This window comes from Hemiscyllium ocellatum, chromosome 12 (assembly GCF_020745735.1).
Source record: "Hemiscyllium ocellatum isolate sHemOce1 chromosome 12, sHemOce1.pat.X.cur, whole genome shotgun sequence".
NCBI lineage: Eukaryota > Metazoa > Chordata > Chondrichthyes > Orectolobiformes > Hemiscylliidae > Hemiscyllium > Hemiscyllium ocellatum.
The window spans coordinates 86,089,793-86,110,092 of record NC_083412.1 but is presented as its reverse complement, the minus strand read 5'-3'; the positions used below and the strand labels follow the sequence as shown (position 1 = coordinate 86,110,092).

Here is a 20,300-nt window from a genome sequence, read left to right as displayed (position 1 = left end):
CAAGGGAGAAGATGAGGTGTTCTTTCTCCAGGGGGTGGATGGTAAGGGTTTGACAATGGAGGAGGCCCAAGACCTGTATATCCTTGGGGGTGGGGAGTCAGTGTTCAGCCACGCGACAGTGGGGTTGATTCGTGCGTGTGTCCTAGATATTTTCTCTGAAGGATTCTACAAGTAGGCGGCCTTTCTCCCCAGTGTAGAAGAGCAATGAATACAGTGAGTGATGTGTGTGGAAGTGCAGATAAATCTCTGACTGATGTGGAAAGTTCCTTTTGGGGCCTTGGACGGAGGTTGGGCGGGGTGTGTGCAGGTTTTGCAATTCTTGTGGTGGTGGGGAAGGTGCTGGGAGGGGAGGGTAGTTTGGTGGACCTGAGATGTTTCCCTGGCCCCCAATGCCTCATCCTCACCATGGACATCCAGTCCCTATACATACCTATCCGCCATGACAAAGGCCTTCAAGCCCTCCATTTCTTCCTCTTCTGACATCCCCACCAGTATCCTTCCAATGACACTCTTATTCATTTGGTTGAACTGATCCTAATCCTCAATAATTTCTCCTACGAATCCTCCCACTTCCTCCAGACCAAAGGGGTAGCCATGGGCACCCACATGGGCCCCAGCTATGCCTGTCTCTTCATCGGGTACGTGGAACAGTTTATATCCTCCACAACTACACTGGTACCATTCCCCACCTTTTCCTCTGCTACATTGATGACTGTATTGGTGCCATCTTGTGCTCCCACAAGGAAGTTGAACAGTTCATCAACTCCTCCAACTCGTTCCACCCTGATCTTAAGTTCACCTGGACTATCTCTGACACCTCCCTCTCCTTCCTGGACTTCTCCATCTCCATCAACACGGACATCTTCTACAAACCCACCGACTCCCACCCTGCCCTCTGTAAAATCATTATCTTTTATTCACAATTCCTCTGCCTCCACCGTATCTGCTCCCAGTTCCACCACAGAACATACCAGATGGCCTCCTCCTTCAAAGACTGCATTTTCCCCTCCTACGTGGTCAATGATGTCCTCCAGCACATCTCATCCACTTCTTGTACCTCCACCCTTGAACCCCACCTGTCCAATTGCAACAAGGACAGAATCTTACCCGGTTCCCACCTTCCACCCCACTAACCTTTGGATACATCGCATCATCCTCCGCCAGACATGCCCCTACAAACTGACCTTACCACCAGTGATATACTTCCCTCCACACCCCTATCTGTGTTCCTTAAAGACTGTTCCCTCTGTGACTCTCTTGTCAGGTCCGTGCCCCCTCCCAGCGCCTTCCACTGCCACCACAAGAATCGCAAAACCTATGCCTATCCCTCACCTCTGTCCAATGCCCCAAAAGAACCTTCCACATCTGTCAGAGATATACCTGCAATTCCACACGTGTAATTTGCTATATCTGTTGCACCCGATGTAGTCTCCTCTTCATTGGGGAGACTGGATGCCTACTAGTCAAACACTTCAGAAAACATTTTTGGGACGTGCACGAAGCAACCTCATTTCCCCTTGGCGAACACTTTAACTTCCCCCTCCCACTCACCCCTGGACATGCTGGACCTGGGCCTCCTCCATCACCGCACCCTTACCACCCGCTGCCTGGAGGAAGAACACCTCATCTCCTGCCTTGGGACCCTCTAACCACTGATTTCACCAGTTTCCTCATTTCCTCTCCCCCATCTTATCCCAGTCCCAAGACTCCAACTTGGCACCATCCTCTTGACCTGTGCATCTTCCTTCCCACCCATCCACTCCACCCTCCTCTCTGACCTATAACCTTCACCCCCACCTCCATCTACTTATTGCACTCTCAGCTACCTTCCCCCCCCAGCCCTACCAACCCCACCCCCCCCCCCCTCCCATTTATCTCTCAGACCCCTTGGCCCACAGGCCTCATTCTTGATGAAGGGCTTATGCCTAAAATGTTGATTTTCCTGCTCCTCTGATGCTACCTGACCTGCTGTGCTTTTCCAGCACCACACTCTCGACTCTGAACTTCAGCATCTGAAGTCCTCACTTTCCCCTCAGAATAAGGGTTGTCAAGTCAGATGAAGGTTTTTTTTTCTTGCAGTAGTGAATCTGCTGAATCCTTTATTGCAGAGGCCGAATTGTTGAATATATTCAAGGCTGAGGTAGACAGACTCCTTAATCAGTAAGGAAAAGGCAGGAAAGTGGAATTGAAGGATATCCGATCAGCCATGACCACCTTGAACAGAAATTGTTAGAGAAACTCAGCAGATGTGGCAGCATCTATGGAGAGTAAGCAGAGTTAATGTTTCAAGTCCAGTGACCTGTCTTCATCAGGTGGTTGTCAACTACCTGATCAGGGAGCAGCATTCTGAAAGCTAGTGTTTCCAAATAAACCTGTTGGACTATAACCTGGTGTTGTGTGATTTTTAACTTTGTCCACCCTAGTCCTGCACCGGCATCTCCAAATCATGGCTTAAATAGTGCCGTTCATCAACCCATGATATCCTTCAGGTCTTTACAACTGACTAAACTATTGAAGTTGAATCACTGTTGTAACACAAGACATAATAACTTTGCTTGTTGCAGGTCCCCCGCATACAGGAATGAAATAAATAAGATCATCTGATTTTAAACAAAGTACAGTTGTATTCATTCAAAACGTTAACTCAGTTTCACTTTCCACTCCTGAGTTTCCATTTTTATTTCAGACTCTTGGCATCTTCAGTTATTTGATTCATTTTGCTGTTTTTAAGTGTTGATGGAGGGATTGTTATTGAGTAGGAAGAAATATGTAAATATGAACATCAGTAGGCCATTTAGGGTCTTTAACCTGCTCTCCTATTCAATGAGATCTTGACTGATCTGTATCCTGTTTGCTTTTACCAGGAATCCCTGGGTACCTTTGGCATGATCAAATTTTAACTTTACTAATGATCTTGCCTCAATTACATTAGGGAAGGGAGCTTAAAATATCTATACCCTTTTGCATACAGAAATATTTCATTGGCCAAAGATCTGGCTCTAAAGTTTAGGCTATGCTTCATATTTGTAGACTGCCCAACCAGAAATAAGAATTTCTCTCTCACTGTTCCTCTTAATATCTGGTAAATTTCAATCTCTTCCCAATGTTACAGAGCCAAGTTCCAGAGCATATAACACAAGTCTAAAGTCTATTTCTTAATATCTAATATTTAAACCCTAGTTTAAGGTATGGAGTCCATAAATCATTCTAGAAAATCGGTGGTGCACATCTGGAGGGCCACAATGCTGTGGGTTGGTTTATCGAGGGTTTTGTCTAACTGAAGCAAGAGTTTTATCCTCTCTCATTTCAGTCTTCAATACAAAAAAGGTTAACGTTGCATTAGCCTTTTAGATTATTTTCTGGAACTGTTTGTGACATTTTAATTATTGATTTCCTTGATCATTAAATGTCACGGAACTGTTAAGGACTGTTAACATTTAAAAAGAAATCCAAACACCAATTTAACGCTGATTTTCAAACAGGAACAAATTGTTATATATAAAAAAATTAAATGCAACCAATTAAATAGTATTGTTTATAACTGTTTTATTCACTGAGCTTTACTTCTTAACCTCCCACATCCACAAAGAATTATATTTTATGTTAAAGTTATTTACTTCTGTTCGCACCTACTGAAAGGTATGCCACAGTCCTCTCGGCTTTACTATAAATCTCATTCCAGATACCTGCTGCTTGTTTAATGTCTCAGCCCCTCGTTTTTGTCACTTTGCCGATGCTTCCCACCAAATGCTATTGATTGCTTACTTTTCCACAAGACCCTGTGAGGATTACTGATGATGCCATTCTAAACTATTCCCATGGTCTGTATCCCTCTGTTCCTGCCTGTTCATGTGTCTATGTGCCTTGTAAACATTGCTAACGTATCTGCTTCTACCACCTCCCTGGCAGCATGTTCCAGGAACCTATCCCCCTCTGTATAAAAAGGGCATTTCCTTTAAACTTTTCCCATCTCACCTTAAACCTGTGCTCCCTATTATTTGACATTTCTATCTTGAGAAAAAGACACTTCTATCAGATCACTCCTCACCCTCCAATGCTGTTGTGAAAACAATCCAAGTTTGTCCAACCTCTCCTTATAGTTAATGTAGGCAACAAGCTGGTAAATCTCTTTTGCAACCACTCCGAAGCCTCCAACTCCCCCCACCCCCCCATAGCATATTGATCAGAACTGCACACAATACTCTGATAGTGGCCTAACTAAAGTTTTATACAGCTGCAACATTGCTTGCAAAATTTACACTCTATGCCTCGACCAATGAAAGCGAGCAAGCACCTTTGCCACCGCATCCACTTGTGTTGCCACTTTCAGGGAGCTATGGACTTGCACCCCAAGATCTCTCTGGATATAGAGTCATAGAAATGTACAGCACAGAAACAACTCATCCATGCTGACCAGATATCCCAACCCAATCCAGTCCCATCTGCTAGCACCTGGCGCATATCCCTCCAACCCTTCCTATTCATATACTCAATCCAGAAGCCTTTTAAATGTTGCAATTGTACCAGCCTCCACCACTTCCTCTGGCAGCTCATTCCATACACGTTCCACCCTTCGTGTGAAAAGGTTGTCCCTTAGGTCTCTTATATCTTTCCCCTCTCACCCTAAACCTATTGCCTCTAGTTCTGGACTTTCTCACCCCAAGGAAGAGATTTTGTCTATTTATCCTATCCATGCCCCTCATGATTTTATAAACCTCTGTAAGGTCACTCAGCCTCCGCGCTCCAGGGTAAACAGCCCCAGCCTGTTCAACCTCTCTCTGTAGCTCAAATCCTCCAACCCTGGCAACATCCTTGTAAATTTTTTCTGAACCCTTTCAAGTTTCACAACATCCTTCTGATAGGAAGGAGACCAGAATTGCGCACAATATTCCACAAGTGGCCTAACCAATGTCCTGTACAACTGCAACATGACCTCCCAACTACTGTACTCAGTACTCTGACCAATAAAGATCAATGCTGTTATGTGTACTTCCATTTACTAATACTTTTCTCTTGCATTTGATTTCCCCAAATGCATCAACTCACACTTGTCCAGATTACCACTTTCCAGCTAATCTATATCTGATCTGTGTTCTTTGATAACCTTCCTCGTTATATACAGCTGCACCTATTTTCATGTCATCTGCAAACTTACTAATCCGACCATATATATTTTCATCCAAATCATATATAAAATGCAAGCAAAATGATTCCATCACTAATCCTTGCGTAACACTGCTGGTCACAGACCTGTGTCAGAAAATCACCCCTCCAAAACTATCCTCTGTCTTCTATGACCAAGCCAATTTTGTATCCAACTTGTCAACTCATCATGGATGGCATGTGACCTACTTTTGTAGACCAGCCTACCATGGGGGATCTTGTTAAACTCTTTAGTAGAGTCCACATAGTCAACATCCGTTGCCCTATCCTCACCAACCATTTTTGTTACTTCCTCAAAAAAACTTAGGTTTGTGACCTAAGACCTCCTCACATAAAGCCATCCTGACCATCCCCAATTAAGTCCATTCCTCTCCAAATAGGAGTAAATCCTGTCCTTATGAATCTTCTTCAATAATTTCCCTACCACTGATAAATGGCTCACTGACGTATATTTGCTTCGAGTATCCCTGCTGCCCTTTTTAAACAAAGAAGCAACATTAGCTATTCTCCATTTTTTTGTGACAAGATACAAAGATGTCTGTCACGGCCCCAGCAATCTCCTCCATTGCCTCCTTCAGTACCATGGGATAGAGGTCATCGAGCCTTAGGGTCTCGTGTACCTTAATGTTTTCAAGACACCTGACACCATCTCCTTCTTAATATCAACATACCAACAGGCCCTCCCAAATCTTATCATCATCCATCCCCTTCTCCTTGGTGAATACCAATGTGAAGTGTGGTTAAGGACCTCATCCATTTCAGCTTCATGCATAAATTCCCTCTTTTATCCCTGAGTGAACCTATCCTTTCACTAGCTACCCTCTTGCTGTTAATGTGCATATAAAAAGCCTTAGGATTTTCCTTAATCCTAAATGTCAGGCACATTTCATGGCCCATTGTAGCCCTCCTAATTTCTTGTTTAAGTTCTTTTCTGCTTTCTTTATTGATTTCTGCTTCCTTGTTTGATTTCAGTTTCCTAACCCGTCCGTGTGCTTCCTTTTACTTTTTGACCATCCTTTCTCTTGTCGTCTAAGGTTCACAAATCTTGCCATTGGTATTTTTAATTCTCAAGTGCACATGCTGATGCTGAACTGTGATCAGCTGGCCTTTAAAAGACTCCTGCACATTCTCAAATAACTCCCCAATCTAAATACTCCAGTTCCTACCTAATATTGTTGTTTTAGCCTTCCCCCAGTTGAGCACTTTCACCTGAGGACCAGTCTTATCCTTATCTGTGACAATCTTAAAACATATGGAATTATGGTCCCTGTTCCCAAAATGCTCCCCCACAGAAATTCCAATCAACTGGCTGGGCTCTTTCCCCAGTGTAAGATCTAGTACGGCCCCTTCCCCAGTTGGATTATACACATCTTGTTTCTTGGATGCACCAAACAAACTCTGCCCCATCTAATTAAAGCTCTGGCACTAAGGGAGCCCCAGTCAATACTGGGGAAGTTAAAATCACCCACTGTACTAACCCTGTTTTTACATCTTTCTGTGATCTGCTTACATATCTGTTCCTCTTTTTTTTCCCACTGGCTATTGGGAGTTTGAATAGTATAACCCCATCGTAGGAATAAGAAAGGTGCAATCTCTAAATTGTACTCATATTGCCTTGATGGATGAGCCCTTCAAGCTGTCCTCTCTTAGTAAAACTGTGGTATTTTCTTTAATCAGTAATATAACTCTCCCACCCCTTTTACACTCCCCTCTATCATGCCTGAAACATCTAAACCCCGGAATATTGGAGTTGCCAGTCCTGCCCTTTTCTCACCCAAGTTTCTGTAATGATTACAACGTTGTAATGCCATGTACTAATCCAGGCTCTAACATCATCTGCCTTACCTCTTGTACTCCTTGCATTAAAATAAATAGACTTCAGACTACCAGACTTGCTGTGCTCATTAACCAGGCCCTGCCTGTTAGAATCACAGAAATATACAGCTTTGAAACAGATCCTTCAGCCCAACTCGTCCCTGTCTATCAGATTTCCCAAATAAATCTAGTCCCGTTTTCCAGCATGTAGCCCATATCTCTCCAAACTCTTCCTATTCATGTACCCATCCAGAGGCCTTTTAAATGTTGTTATTGTACCAGCCTCCATCACCTACTCTGGCAGCTTATTCCATACAAACACGATACTCTGCGTGGAAAGGTTGCCCCTGAGGTCTCTTTTATATCTTTCCCCTCTCACCTTAAACCCATGCCTCTAGTTCTGAACTCACCCAACCCACGGAAAAGACTTCATCTGTTTATCCTATCTATGCCCCTCATGATTTTGTAAACCTCTATAAGGTCAGCCCTCAGCCTCCGTCTCTCCAGGGAAAACAGCCCCAGCCTGTTTAGCCTCTCCCTATAGCTCAAACCCTCCAACCCTGGCAACATCCTTGTAAATCTTTTCTGAACCCTTTCAAGTTTCACAACATCCTTCTTATTGCAGGGAGAGCAGAATTACACAGTGTTCCAGTAGTGGCCTAACCAATGTCCATACAGCAATAACATGACCACCCAACTCCTCTACTCAAAGCACTGACCAATATAGGCAAGCATATCAAATCCTGCCTTCACTGTCCTACCTACCTGCAACTCCACTTTGAAGGAAAAACAAACCTGCACTCTAAGATCTCTTTGTTCAGTAACACTCCTTAGGACCTTACCATTAAGTGTGTAAGTCCTGCCTTGAAAGGCGTCTTTGATGTTGGCAGCCTTTCCGTGTCAACAAGGTGAAGGTGGAGTCCATGGATGGCAGGTTGGCTTGCGAGATGGCCTGGCCAGTGTTCACTGTGGTTTCTGGCAGTCCTGGGCAGAGCAGTTGCCGTACCAAGCCGTGATGTGCTCGGTTGGATGCTTTCTGTGGTGTATCCATAAACATTGTTATGAGTCTACATGGTCATGTCAAATTTACTTATCCACATCATTGTGCTGCCTTGATCGATGTGGCTATGTGGGAGAACCAGGACAGATTGTTTGTCGTCATCACTCCTCGGCACTTGATGCTGTCAACTCCTTCCACCTCCGCCACATTGATACAGATGGAGCCTTCTTCCTGAAGTCGATGATGAGTTCTTCAGTTTTGCTGACACCGAGGGAGAGATTGTTACCTTTGCACCGCAACACCAAGCATTCTATCTCCTTCCTGTATTGTAACTGATCATTATTTGATATCCGGTGAGGTCGTCAGCGAACTTCTGGAAGGCAATCAGGATGAAATTTGGCCACGGTTGTGAGTGCAAAGGGAGTACAGTAGGGGGCTGAGTATGCACCGCTGTTGAGGATTCTTGTCAAAGAGATGCTGTTTTCTATCTTCACTGATTTCAGTCTATGGGGTCAGGAAACTGAGGATCCACTTGCAGGGGGCAGAGCCAAGACCTGGGTCTGGGAGTTTGGTGATTGGTTTGGTTGGGATTATAGTGTTGAAGGCGAAGCTGCAGTTGATAAGTAAAAGCCTGATGTGGGTATCCTTATTTTCCAGATGTTCTAGGGATGAGTGTAGGGCTAGATCTGTTTTACCAGTAGGCAAATTGCAAGGATCAAGGCAGCCTGGGAGGCTGGAGTTGATGTGAACCATGACCAGCCTTTTGAAGCACTTCATAATTATGGAAGTCAGAGCCACTGGGTGGCAGTTGTTAAGGCACATTGCGTATATTTTCTTTGGTACTGGGATGATTGTGAACTTCTTGAAGCAGGTGGAGACTTCAGATTGTGGCAGGGAGAGGTAAAAAGATATCAGCGAATACTCCGACCAGTTGGTCTGCACTGGATCTGAGTGGATGACTGGGGACTCCACCTGTGTCTGTTGCTGTTGGCTGGTTCACTCTCATGAAGGCTGTTTGCAGTGGTGACTGAGGGAACAGATGCATCAGGGCTATTGGGGCAGGTGACACCACACCACTAGTATTCTGCTCAAACCAAGTGTATAATGCATTGAACACACCAGGGAGAGGTGTGTTTTTGTCCGCTATTCTATTCTGCTTCATTTTGTATCTCATTATGTTGTGTAGGCCTTGCCGCAGGTGGATGTGTGGTTAGTTGGGGCCTCTCGCTTGGTCCGGTACTGCCTCTTGGCATTTCTAATGGCCTTGCGGAATCTAAAGGTGTGGGATTTACGACTTGAATGCCGCACGCTTGGTCTTCAGTAGGCAGTGGACTTCCCGGTTCATCCAAGGTTTCCAGGTGGGGAACGTACAGATTGACTTCTTTGGCATGCAGCCCTGTATATACTTGTTAACCAAGTCCGTGACAGTGGTGGCGCACTCGTCTAGGTTGTCCCCTGAATTCTTGAATATGGTGCAGTCCACCGATTCCAAGCAGTTCCAGAGAAGTTCTTCTGCCTCAGACCAGCACTGTACCACCTTCTGTGGTGGATTCTCACATGTTGGGGCTGTTTTCCATCCCCCTGCCACACTAGTTTAAAACCTCCCGAATGGCACTATTAAGTATTTCGAGGAAGGACAGGGGAGTTCTTCTCTTTATCCTGAAATAATATTTATATTTCAGCGGACATCCGATAAAGAAATCTCCTGATCATTATCATGAGGCTGTTTGTGACTTTGCAAAAATTGGCTGCTGCATTTCCTACATTGCAAAGGTTGCTACACTTCAGAAACACTTTGTTGGCTGTGAAGTGTTTTGAGATGTCCAATGATTACAAAAGAGGAACGCAAGTCATCCTTTTCATTCTGACATATTGTACATATTCTTTACATTGATTTTGATATTCTTTTCATATTCCCTTTTTTTTGTCATGCTGTGCTGTTCTTTGTGTCTTTCCCATTTGCTCGGATCTCTGCTGTTTGCACTCTTCTATGCTTTGGGTTTTAGTTTTATGCAGCCTTCTGCATTTACTGTTGACCATGGTTTTGTTTTACAAGCTAAGCTCTTACCGCTCAGGGGTATAAACTAATTCTGTTCCACATTAAATTCATTCCTAAACTCCCACTGACCTTCTATCACTTCACCCCTTTAAAAGTTTTGCCAACTTACTGTGGGTTGACACTTGTTTAATTGTATGGTAGTCAACCTGACTTAAATCTAGAATTTTATTAGTGAAGAATATAAAAAGTAAGAGTAGGGTTAGAGTGGGTCATTTAGCCCCCTCAGTCTGCTCAATATGGCTGATATTTGACCACAACTCTCTCTCACTCAATTCCCATATCGCTTAATGCTCCTGGAACTGAAAATCCAACTATTTCAAGCTTGAGTTCATCCATAGCCCTCTGATTACAGAATTCCAAAAAATCACAACCATCTATGGTGAGTCACTCACTTCCCCATTGCCTTTCCAGCATTGACAAGGCACAAGTCAGGAGTGTGATGGAGTACTGTCCGGTTGCTTCAATGAGTGTAGCTCCAGGACAAAGCAGCTTGCTTGATTAGCACACTATGCATTAATTCTGACATTCATTCCACAAAAGATATGCTGCAGCAACTCACCACGTCTCTCATTCAACAACGGCTTCCAAACTTATCCACCCAGAAGGGCAAGGGGAGCAGACGTATTGAAGCACCACCTCCAGTCCACATACCATCCTGACTTGGAAAAACATCACAGCTCCTTGGCTGAATCAAAATCTTGAGACTTCTTAAATAGCGCTGTAGGCTTAATGGCAAGTGTCTTTTCCCTAGGTTGGGGGATTTGAGGGTAGGGGGCATATTTTTAAGGTGAGAGGAGAGAGATTTTAAAAAGACATAACAGGCAAACGTTTTACACAGAAGGTGGTTTGTGTGTGGAATGAAATTCCTGAGGAAGTAGTGGATGCAGGCACAGTTACATTTAAAAGACATTTGGATAAGTACATGACTAGGAAAGGTTTGGAGGGATATGGGCCAGGAGCAGGCAGGTAGGACTAGTTTAGTTTGGGATTATGTTTGGTGTGGACTGAAGGGTCTGTTTTCGTGCTGTATAACTGTGTGTGAACCATAGTAACTTCAGGTGCTACCATCTTTTCAGGATACGTTCTTGTTAGGCAGGATTGTTAAAAGATATCAAACAAGTTAGAGAATCATAGAATGGCTATAACACAGAAGGAAGCCATTTGATCTGTCATGGTTGTGCTGGGTCTTTGAAAGAACAATTCAGTTGTGCCACTCTCCTGCCTTCTCCCTTAGCCCTGCACATTCATTCTGAGCAGATAATAAAGCAACTGAATCTTGAGTGCCCCAACGGAACCTGCATCCTCCACACATTCAGACAGTGCGCTCCAGATCCTAACCACTGGTATTTGGAAAGATATAGGCTGCTCTGTTATAATGTGCATTTCATCAATGCAAATTCGCTGTAACACGATTGATGATTTAGGGACACTTTCTAAAGTGAGAACGTTTAAAATGTGTGTTGGCTGAAACACAATTACAGTAGCAACACTTCAAATGTTGTGTCTCAAGCATGATTTTCCTCTAACACAGGGTTGCACAAGAACTCAACCATTGCTGTTACAGAGGAACTGACTGTATTACCTCATGTTACTTCATCTGCCACTTAGCTTAAAACTGTGTCCTCTAGTACTCGACCCTTTCACAAGCGGGAACGTGGTCTCCCTATCCACTCTGTCCAGACCCCAGTACATTTTGAACAACCCTATTGAATCTTCTCTCGACTTTCTCTTCTCCAACGAAAACACTCTGAACTCCTCTAATTTATCTCAGTACTTCACTGAAGTTCTTCATCACTGAAACCATTCTTGTGAACCTTTTCTGTATTTTATAACATTTCCACATTCTTCCTAAACTGTAGTGCCCATAAATGATGCCAGTTTCCACTTGAGGCTAAGCTAGTGTTTTGTGCAATTTTAATGTGACTTCCTTGCATTTCCTGATGAAGGGCGTATGCCTGAAACATCGATTCTCCTGATCCTCAGATGCTGCCTGACCTGCTGTGCTTTTCCAGTGCTACACTTTTTAACTCTGATCTCCAGCATCTGCAGTTCTCACTTTCTCCTTTGTACTATTGTCCCTATTAAAAGCCTGGGAGAACCTAAGACTTTATTACTTGCTGTCTCTACCTGTTTGTTTTTCTTCATTCATGGGATGTGGGCATCACTGACTAGGTGACCAGCCAGAGTCTGCTAGCTAGCCTGCCCTTAATTGCCCAGAGGTCTGTGGGTCTGGAGTCATATGTAGGCCTAACCAGGTGAGGACAGCAGATTTCCTTCCTTAAAGACATCAGTGAACCAAGATAAGTTTTTACAACAATCATCATGGTTTTTATAAAAGCCGAACAAGCTTTTTATTCTAGATTTTCATTACCATGGTGGCATTCAAATCCAGTGACATTACACTATATCATCATCGCCAGAGGAAAGGTAGAGGTACAGTGCTGTAAAATACTGGAAATGTGTAGTGTTGGCAGCAGATACTACAGTGCAGAGCTGGTCTTTGATAATTTGAAAGACAATTTAAGTTTACAATTTCAGATGAGCCACCAGGAGATGGTGGTGTAGTGAAGATGTCACTGGATGAGTAATGCAGAGGTGAATCCTCCAGAGATCTGGTTCAAACTCCACGGCAGCCAAGGAATCTTAAATTCATTTGAAGGTTCTTGTAGCACATGGGTAACATCCTTGCTCTTGGGCCGAAACATGTCTCAACACATCCAAACAGACAGATTCAAAATTCAGTATCATTCCAGGCTAACACTAAATCGGTATCCAGACCTCACTTTGTTGAACTGATGGTTCGTGCTCCGTTTGGTTTGCTACATACAGCCTCTATCTCTACCCCATCTCGTATAAGTTCTTGACTTGGCAGTGAGGTCATCTCTCAACTCCCAACCCATTGCAAAGTCTCAATCCAATGAACTGTCGACTGTTTACCTGCTTCGTTGGAATCCACAAATTAAGAACTGACCCTCGGAGAGGGATTTTCTCAGTATGTAGCACGGACCTTGCTGTGGTTTGAATTGGCTGGTTTTTCCACCCTTTCACTGAAGAAGACTAAATCTCGTGGTCAGTCCATGACTGCCAATTGCCTAAGTGACTCATTCAATCTGTATCTGTTGTAACCAAGCTCATATCCATTCTGCAGCTCCTGTGAGGCTCAGGACCAAGCTGTGAGATAGTTCAGTACCTGGAATGCTGCTGGCTTCCTCTTGAGTTCTTGTCTCAGCAGTGATTTAGTCACTGAGCCATTGTTGGCAAGGGGAATGGGTGAAGGAGTGTACCCAGAGACTGTGGGGACGAAATAGGCAATTTTGCATCCTTTAGCTACCATGGGCTGTCTTTCAAGAAAAACGTTTTTTAAAAAAAACCTTAAATGCTAAACATGTGAACTACAAATGAATGATTTCTCAATAAGCCTGATGGAAGATCTCCATGTAAAGCTGGAATAAAATCAAAATACTGCAAATGTTGGAAATCTAAAACAAAAATAGAGAATACTCGAGAAACTCAGCAGGTCTGGCAGAGTCTATGGAGAGAAATCGAATAGAAATCTTCTGAAGAAGAGACATACCAGACTCGAAACGTAAGCTCTCACTCTCTGCAAATTATGCCAGACTTAGTGAGTTTCTCCAGGATTCTGCATTTGTTTTGATGTAAAGCTGAAAGTTTTTTGCTGCTTATAGCTGCTGACCTGTTTAGTTGCAACATTTATTTTGTTTGCTTTTGTTTTCGACTTTTGACTTTTATTTATTGAGAATGAAATCATTTGGTCAATGTTTGGACTGCATCATGTCCAGCGATGTCGTTGCCAAGTTGAGAGCACACTCACCTTTGAACCAGCAGGTGGTGGTATCGAGTGCTGCTTGGCCTGAGAAATGTGATTCACAAACTCTGTGCTGCTGCTGTGATAACACAATAGTGAGGGAACAAACTGTAAACTGAGACTCTAGTTGCCCCTCTGATGGACATAGAACGTTCTGTGGCAGAATTGTGAAGAGAGGGGAAGTTCCCCGGTGCTGTCAATATTTATCTCCCACTCAACATCACTGAAGCAGGTAGCATATCAATTAACAATATCTAAATACGAACAAAAACAATTAAAATAGCACAGAAAGATTCTAATCCTGGAGTCATAGAGCTGTACAGCATAGAACCAAACCCTTCAATCCAACGTGTCCATGCTGACCAGATATCCTAATCTAGTCCCATTTGCCAGCATTTGGCCCAACACTTCCTATTCATGTACCCATCCAGATGCCTTTTAAATGTTGTGATTGTACCAGCCTCCACCATTTTCTCTGGCAGCTCATTCTATACATCCCCTATGTGAAAACTTTGGTCTTGGGTCCCTTTTAATTCTTTCCCCTCTCGTCTTAAATCTATACCCTCAATTTTCTCCCCTACCCTGGAGAAAAGTCTTTGGATATTCACCATATCCATGACCCTTATGATTTTATAATATGGTCATCCCTTCACTCTTTGACATTCCAAAGAAAATAGTCTCAGCCTGTTCAGCGTCTCCCTATAGTTCAAGTGCTCCCAACCCTGGCAACATCCTTGTAAATCTTTTCTGAACCCTTTCAAGTTTCACAACATCTTTCCTATAGGAGGGAGACCAGAATTGAAAGCAGTATTCCAAAAGTGCCCTAACCAATGTCCTACACAGCTGCAGCAAGACCTACCAACTCCTACACTCAAAATGATTATTAATGATTATGATGAGGAGGTGCCGGTGTTGGACTGGGGTGGACAAAGGTAAAAATCACACAACGCCAGGTTAGAGTGCCAACACTCTATTTGGAAGTACTAGCTTTCAGACTGCTGCTCCTTTGTGAAGTACTTGAAGGAAAGTCTACGTTTGTATAGTATTTGCGGGGTCTGGATCAGTGGTGCTGGAAGAGCACAGCAGTTCAGGCAGCATCCAAGGAGCAGCGAAATTGTCGTTTCGGGCAAAAGCCCTTCGTTTTACCTAGCATTTGCAGGAGTTAGTTGGAAGGGAGGTTTGGATGACCATGCAATGTTTGCAGTGAGGTTGAGTATAGTGGCAGAGGTGGTTGTCAATCTATACCAGTATTTTATACACAGAGCCTACAGGGCGTAATGGTGGCTCAGTGGTTGGCACTGCTGCCTCACAGCACCAGAGTCCCAGATTCAATTCCAGCCTCAGGTGCCTGTCTGTGTGGAGTTTGCACATTCTCCCTGTGTCTGCGTGGGTTTCCTCCGGGTACTCCGGTTTCCTCCCACAGCCCAAAGACGTGCAGGTCAGGTGAATTGGCCATGCTAAATTACCCATAATGTTTGGTACATTAGTCAGAGGTAAATGGGTCTGGGTGGGTTACTCTTCGGAGGGTTGGTGTGGACTGGTTGGGCTGAAGGGCCTGTTTCCGTACTGTAGGGAATCTAATCAACAGGTTCTGGTAAATGTGCAGATCTCATGCTAAATAAATACACTGCATCAGTTTTAACTACAGTCTTAATGGTATTTGGAGAATACTAAATAATCAATAGGCTAAAGGAGGCAACAATCACTCGAGGAAAAGCACTTGGGAGACTAACCGATCCAAAGACTAAGAGGTCCTGTGAAGCTAATGGGTTGTATCCTAGGATCTTAAAGGAGGTGGATGCACTGGTAGTAATCTTTTAAGAATCCTTTATGTTCTGGAAGAATCCCAGAGGATTGTAAACTGCCAATGTAACATTCTTATTCAAAAACGGGACGAGACAAAAAAGGTCATTAAATCCAGTTAGCTTAAAGTCTGTCATTGGGAAGATGTTAGAGTTGACAATAAAGGAAGAATTGGAAAGCATTTAAAAATATATAACCTCAAGCAGAGTCGACCTGCTTTTATAAAGGAGATGTCACACCTAACGGATTTATTACAGTTCTTTGAGGAGGTAGCAAGCATGATAGATAAAGGAAAACTAGCAGATGTAATATATTTAGATTTCTAATAGGTGTTTGATAAGGTAGCACCCATAAGTTGAAGTAATAAGATACGAGCTCAAGGTGTTGGATGTAAAGTAATGTATTAGCATGGATAGAGAATCGACTAATAAAAGGCAGGTTTTGGGGATTTTCAGGTTGGTGACCTGGATAATGAGTGGAGTGCCACAAGGATCAGTGTTGGGGCCACACATTACTTCTGATATAAATAACTTGAATGAGGGGAACTGAATGTATTACAGCCAATTTTGCAGATAACACCAAAATGGGTCGGAAGGCAACTGGTGTTGATTGCACAAAGATTCTCCAGAGGGATATAGATGGGTTATGTGGGTGGGCAAAACGTCAGCAGATGGAATATGATGTGGGAAAATATCAGGTTATGCCATTTGGCAGGTAGAATAGAAGAGATGAATATTATTTTAATAGGGAAAGACTGCTGAAAGTTGTAGCACAGAGGGATTTAGGGGTCTTGATGCAAGAATCACAAAAAGCTAGCATACTATTTCAGCCAGTATCGGGGAAGCCAAATTCAAAGGGAATGGAGTAGAAAAATAGTGAGACCTTGCTAAAACTATACAAAGTGTTAGTTGGACAACAGCTGTAATGCTGTGGACGGTTTTGATCACCTTACCTCAGGAAAAATATACCAGGATTGTCGGCACTCCAATGATAGTTCACTGTGTTAATCCCAGGAATGGAGGGATTGTCTTATGAGGAGACGTTGAGCAAGTTGGGTTCATATTCACTGGGGTTTAGAAGGCTCTCCTGAAACATTTAAGCGGCCTGTCAGGAAAGGTGCAGAGAGTTTATCTCGCCCGTAGTGAGGAAAGTCTAGATCCAGAGGGTATTATCTGCATATGGGACTTAGTCCATTTAAGTTAGAGATGAGGAGGAATTTCTTTTCAGAGGGTAGTGAATCTGGCATTCTTTACCTAGAAGTGCTGTCGAGGCTGGTTCAATAATTAATTATATTCAATGCTAAGACAGATCGATGTTTAATAAGTTATGGAATCAAGGCCCGTGTGGAAAAAGCAGGAAGGTGGAGTTGAGGATTATCAGATCAGGTATGATCTTATTTAATGGCGGAGCAGACTTGATGGCCGAATGGCCTACTTCTGCTCCTACCAGTTGTAGTCTTAAACACACAAGTTTGAAAATGAAGCACTGCATCAATTAACTCCTGTGTTCTTTGATTTGTTTTTGTTCTCACAGATCCAGATGGCAGGTGATGGCACAGACGGGAAATTGTTTGTCTGTAAGTATTCAAACACTTGTGTATGAGTATGCAAAAATTATTGTTGTCCTAATTAATTTTGGAATCTGTAAAGTTTTGTTCCTGGAATATCCGGCAAACACGTTTGGAATAATCTATGCTCAAATGCTGTGATTTTGTGGATGAGATAATGAATTGCTCTGGTTACACCCACACTCACTGAGCACAATGGGTGCCGGAGCTGTTTATTCTCTGATGTAGGACCCCTGTGTTTCTGGATAGAGTCATAGAATTATATTACACAAAACAGACCCTTCGGTCTAACCAGTCCACGCTGATCATGTTCCCAAACTAAACTAGTCCCACCTCCCTACACATGGCCCATATCCCTACATACCTGTCCTATTCATGAATGTATCCAAATGCCTTTTAAATGTTATAACTGTACCTGCATTCACCACTTCCTCTGTCAGATCATTCCGCATATGAATTACTTTGTTTGAAAAAAAAAGTTGTTTCTCATGCTAATCAAATGGGAAAATTATTAGTTAACAAATGGTACTAGGAGAAGCTTGTTAGTGAACTGGTATACACCATGTAGATTCATGAATTAAAGTTCTCTCTGTTCCTTGGCTATGGAAGAGTTTTGCAGGAACCTAGTTTTTACTGATATCGTTTAGTTTCTATAGTAAAAGCAAAGGGCTGCAGATACTGCAGACCTGAATAGAAACGGAAAGCATTGGAAAACTTAGACCCGGCAACATCTGTGGAGAGACAAGTATAATGTCCCAAGGAGAAAGTGAGGTCTGCAGATGCCGGAGATCAGAGTCGAGAGTGTGTTGCTGGAAAAGCACAGCAGGTCAGGCAGCATCCGAGGAGCAGGAGAATTTCAGGCCGGAGCCCCATCATCAGGAATGAGGCAAACGCATGTCATTTATTGTATCCGTAGCTCCCGGTGGGGTCTTCTCTACACTCGGGATACTGGACGCCTTCTCGTAGAGCGCTTTAGAGAACATCTCCAGGACACCTGCACCAATCAACTCCACCGCCCCGTGGCTGAACATTTAAACTCCCCCTCCCACTCTGTTGAGGACATGGAGGTCCTGGGCAGCCTCCATCGTCACTCCCTCACCACCAGATGCCTGGAGGAAGGACGCCTTATCTTTCGACTCGAGACCTTTCAACCCCAGGGCATCAATGTGGACTTCACCAGTTTCCTCAGTTCCCCTCCATGCAACTTACCCCCAGTCCCAATCTTCCAGCTCAGCACTGTCCTCATGACCTGTCCCACCTGTCAATCTTCCTTCCCAACTATCCACTCCACCCTCCTCTTTGAGATATCACCTTTACCCCCTCCTCCATCCCCATGATGTCCCAAGTCAAGCTACTACTCTTTAGAGTTCTAAAGAACTTGCTGTGAGCAAATTGGCTACTGTGCTTCCTACTGCTGTGATGTCACCTCAGGAGCACTTAACCTGCTGGTGAGACATCCTAAGGTCAGGGGTGGTACTATATAAATGCAGGTTTATGCTGCTTCCAAAGCGCCATCTACATTTATTGCTATTTTCAAAAGTTATTTCGTGAGAAATAAGTCTGGGTATCTCAGAGTTCTGAAGAAGAGGAGTTCAACTGAAAAGGTTAACCCTGTTCCTCTCCATGCAGTTGCTGCCAGACTTGCCGAGTTTTCCTGTTCTCATTTTAGATTTCCAGTATCCACAGTATTTTGCTCTATGATATGACAAATTTCAACTAAAATATGTTGTGTGCAGTGGGAAGGTGATAGCTGCTGGTAGGATACCACTTGTCGTGAGCTGCAGGTAATGTGCTCCTGGTTATTCCACTTGCAGGTTATATAGCTTGTGTGTCACTCCTTCAGAGTTTGATCCAACAGTGCTGTGCAGCTTGTGGATCAGGTATCCTGTGTGATCCACTATTGTTGGAGAAATTAAAAAGTTCAGTATTTTGAAAAACAATTATTCAGAAGGAATCATCTCTCCTTTTTTATTTGTAGGGTGTGATGATTGTGGGGAGTACCATGACTCGGAGTGTCCGGAACTTGGTCCGTTGGTGACAGTCAGCGACTCTTTTGTTTTGAGCCGGGCTCGGTAAGGAGGAAAGGGATTTGTAAAGTGGAAAAGAAACTGCAAAAGAAAAATCTATGTTTAAAACCAAAGACATTTTTATACCCCTTTTTTTACCAGTATATATAGTAACTTGTGAGTTTAGTCTTTTTGAGATTGTCATGGTTTTCAATAATTTTTTTTTAAAATCAAAAGTCAAATGTCCCAATCGTTTCAATCCCATCTCTGCTTTGTCCTAGAGTTTCATTCTATCTTGTTTCAGGACTTGGCAGTATGTTTGGTAGCATCTTGGGAATGTAGCAAATCTTGAGGCAACCAGCTGGGAGATGGTAATGCTGTGGTACTAATACTGGACTGGTAAGCCATAGGAGAAAGTGAGGTCTGCAGATGCTGGAGATCAGAGCTGAAAATGTGTTGCTAGAAAAGCGCAGCAGGTCAGGCAGCATCCAGGGAACAGGAGATTTGATGTTTCAGGCATAAGCCCTTCTTCAAGCCATAGGTCCAGGCTAATGTTCTGTGGCTGTGGTTCAAATCCCACTAATGAAACTTAAATTCAATTAATCAAATCTTAAATATAAAGTCAGTCTCAGTATATGCTCAATAACGGTGGTGACCATGACAACTATCATTGATTCGAGAGTGTGGTCCTGGAAAAACACAGCAGGTCAGGCAGCATCTAAGAAGCAGGAGAATCAAAGTTTCGTGCAAAAGCCCTTCATCAGGAATGAGCTCTAAAGAGCTTGCTGCAAGCAATTTGGCTACGGTGCTTTCTACTGCTGTGATGTCACTTCAGAAGCACTTAACCTGCTGGTGAGACATCCTGAGGTCAGGAGTGGTACTATATAAATGCAGGTGATGAAGCGCTTTTGCCGGAAATGTCGATTCTCCTGCTTCTCGGATGCTGCCTGACCTGCTGTGTTTTCCCAGCACCACACACTTGACTCTAATCTCCAGCATCTGCAGTCCTCACTTTCGCCAAATTATCATGGATCATCATAAAAACTCACCTGGTTCCTAAA

At 43.5% G+C, this 20,300-nt stretch overlaps 1 protein-coding gene across 4 annotated transcripts in view; it reads left to right on the top strand.

Annotated features, from left to right (window-relative positions):
• Positions 1-20,300, top strand: part of prdm15 (PR domain containing 15) — a 79,421-nt gene that overhangs the window by 4,212 nt on the left and 54,909 nt on the right. For all 4 annotated transcript variants that reach the window (XM_060833834.1, XM_060833832.1, XM_060833831.1 and 1 more), the window contains exons 2-3: positions 17,200-17,242; positions 19,212-19,305. In XM_060833834.1, the coding sequence (XP_060689817.1) occupies positions 17,200-17,242; positions 19,212-19,305 (137 nt within the window). The remainder of the gene's footprint in view (positions 1-17,199; positions 17,243-19,211; positions 19,306-20,300) is intronic.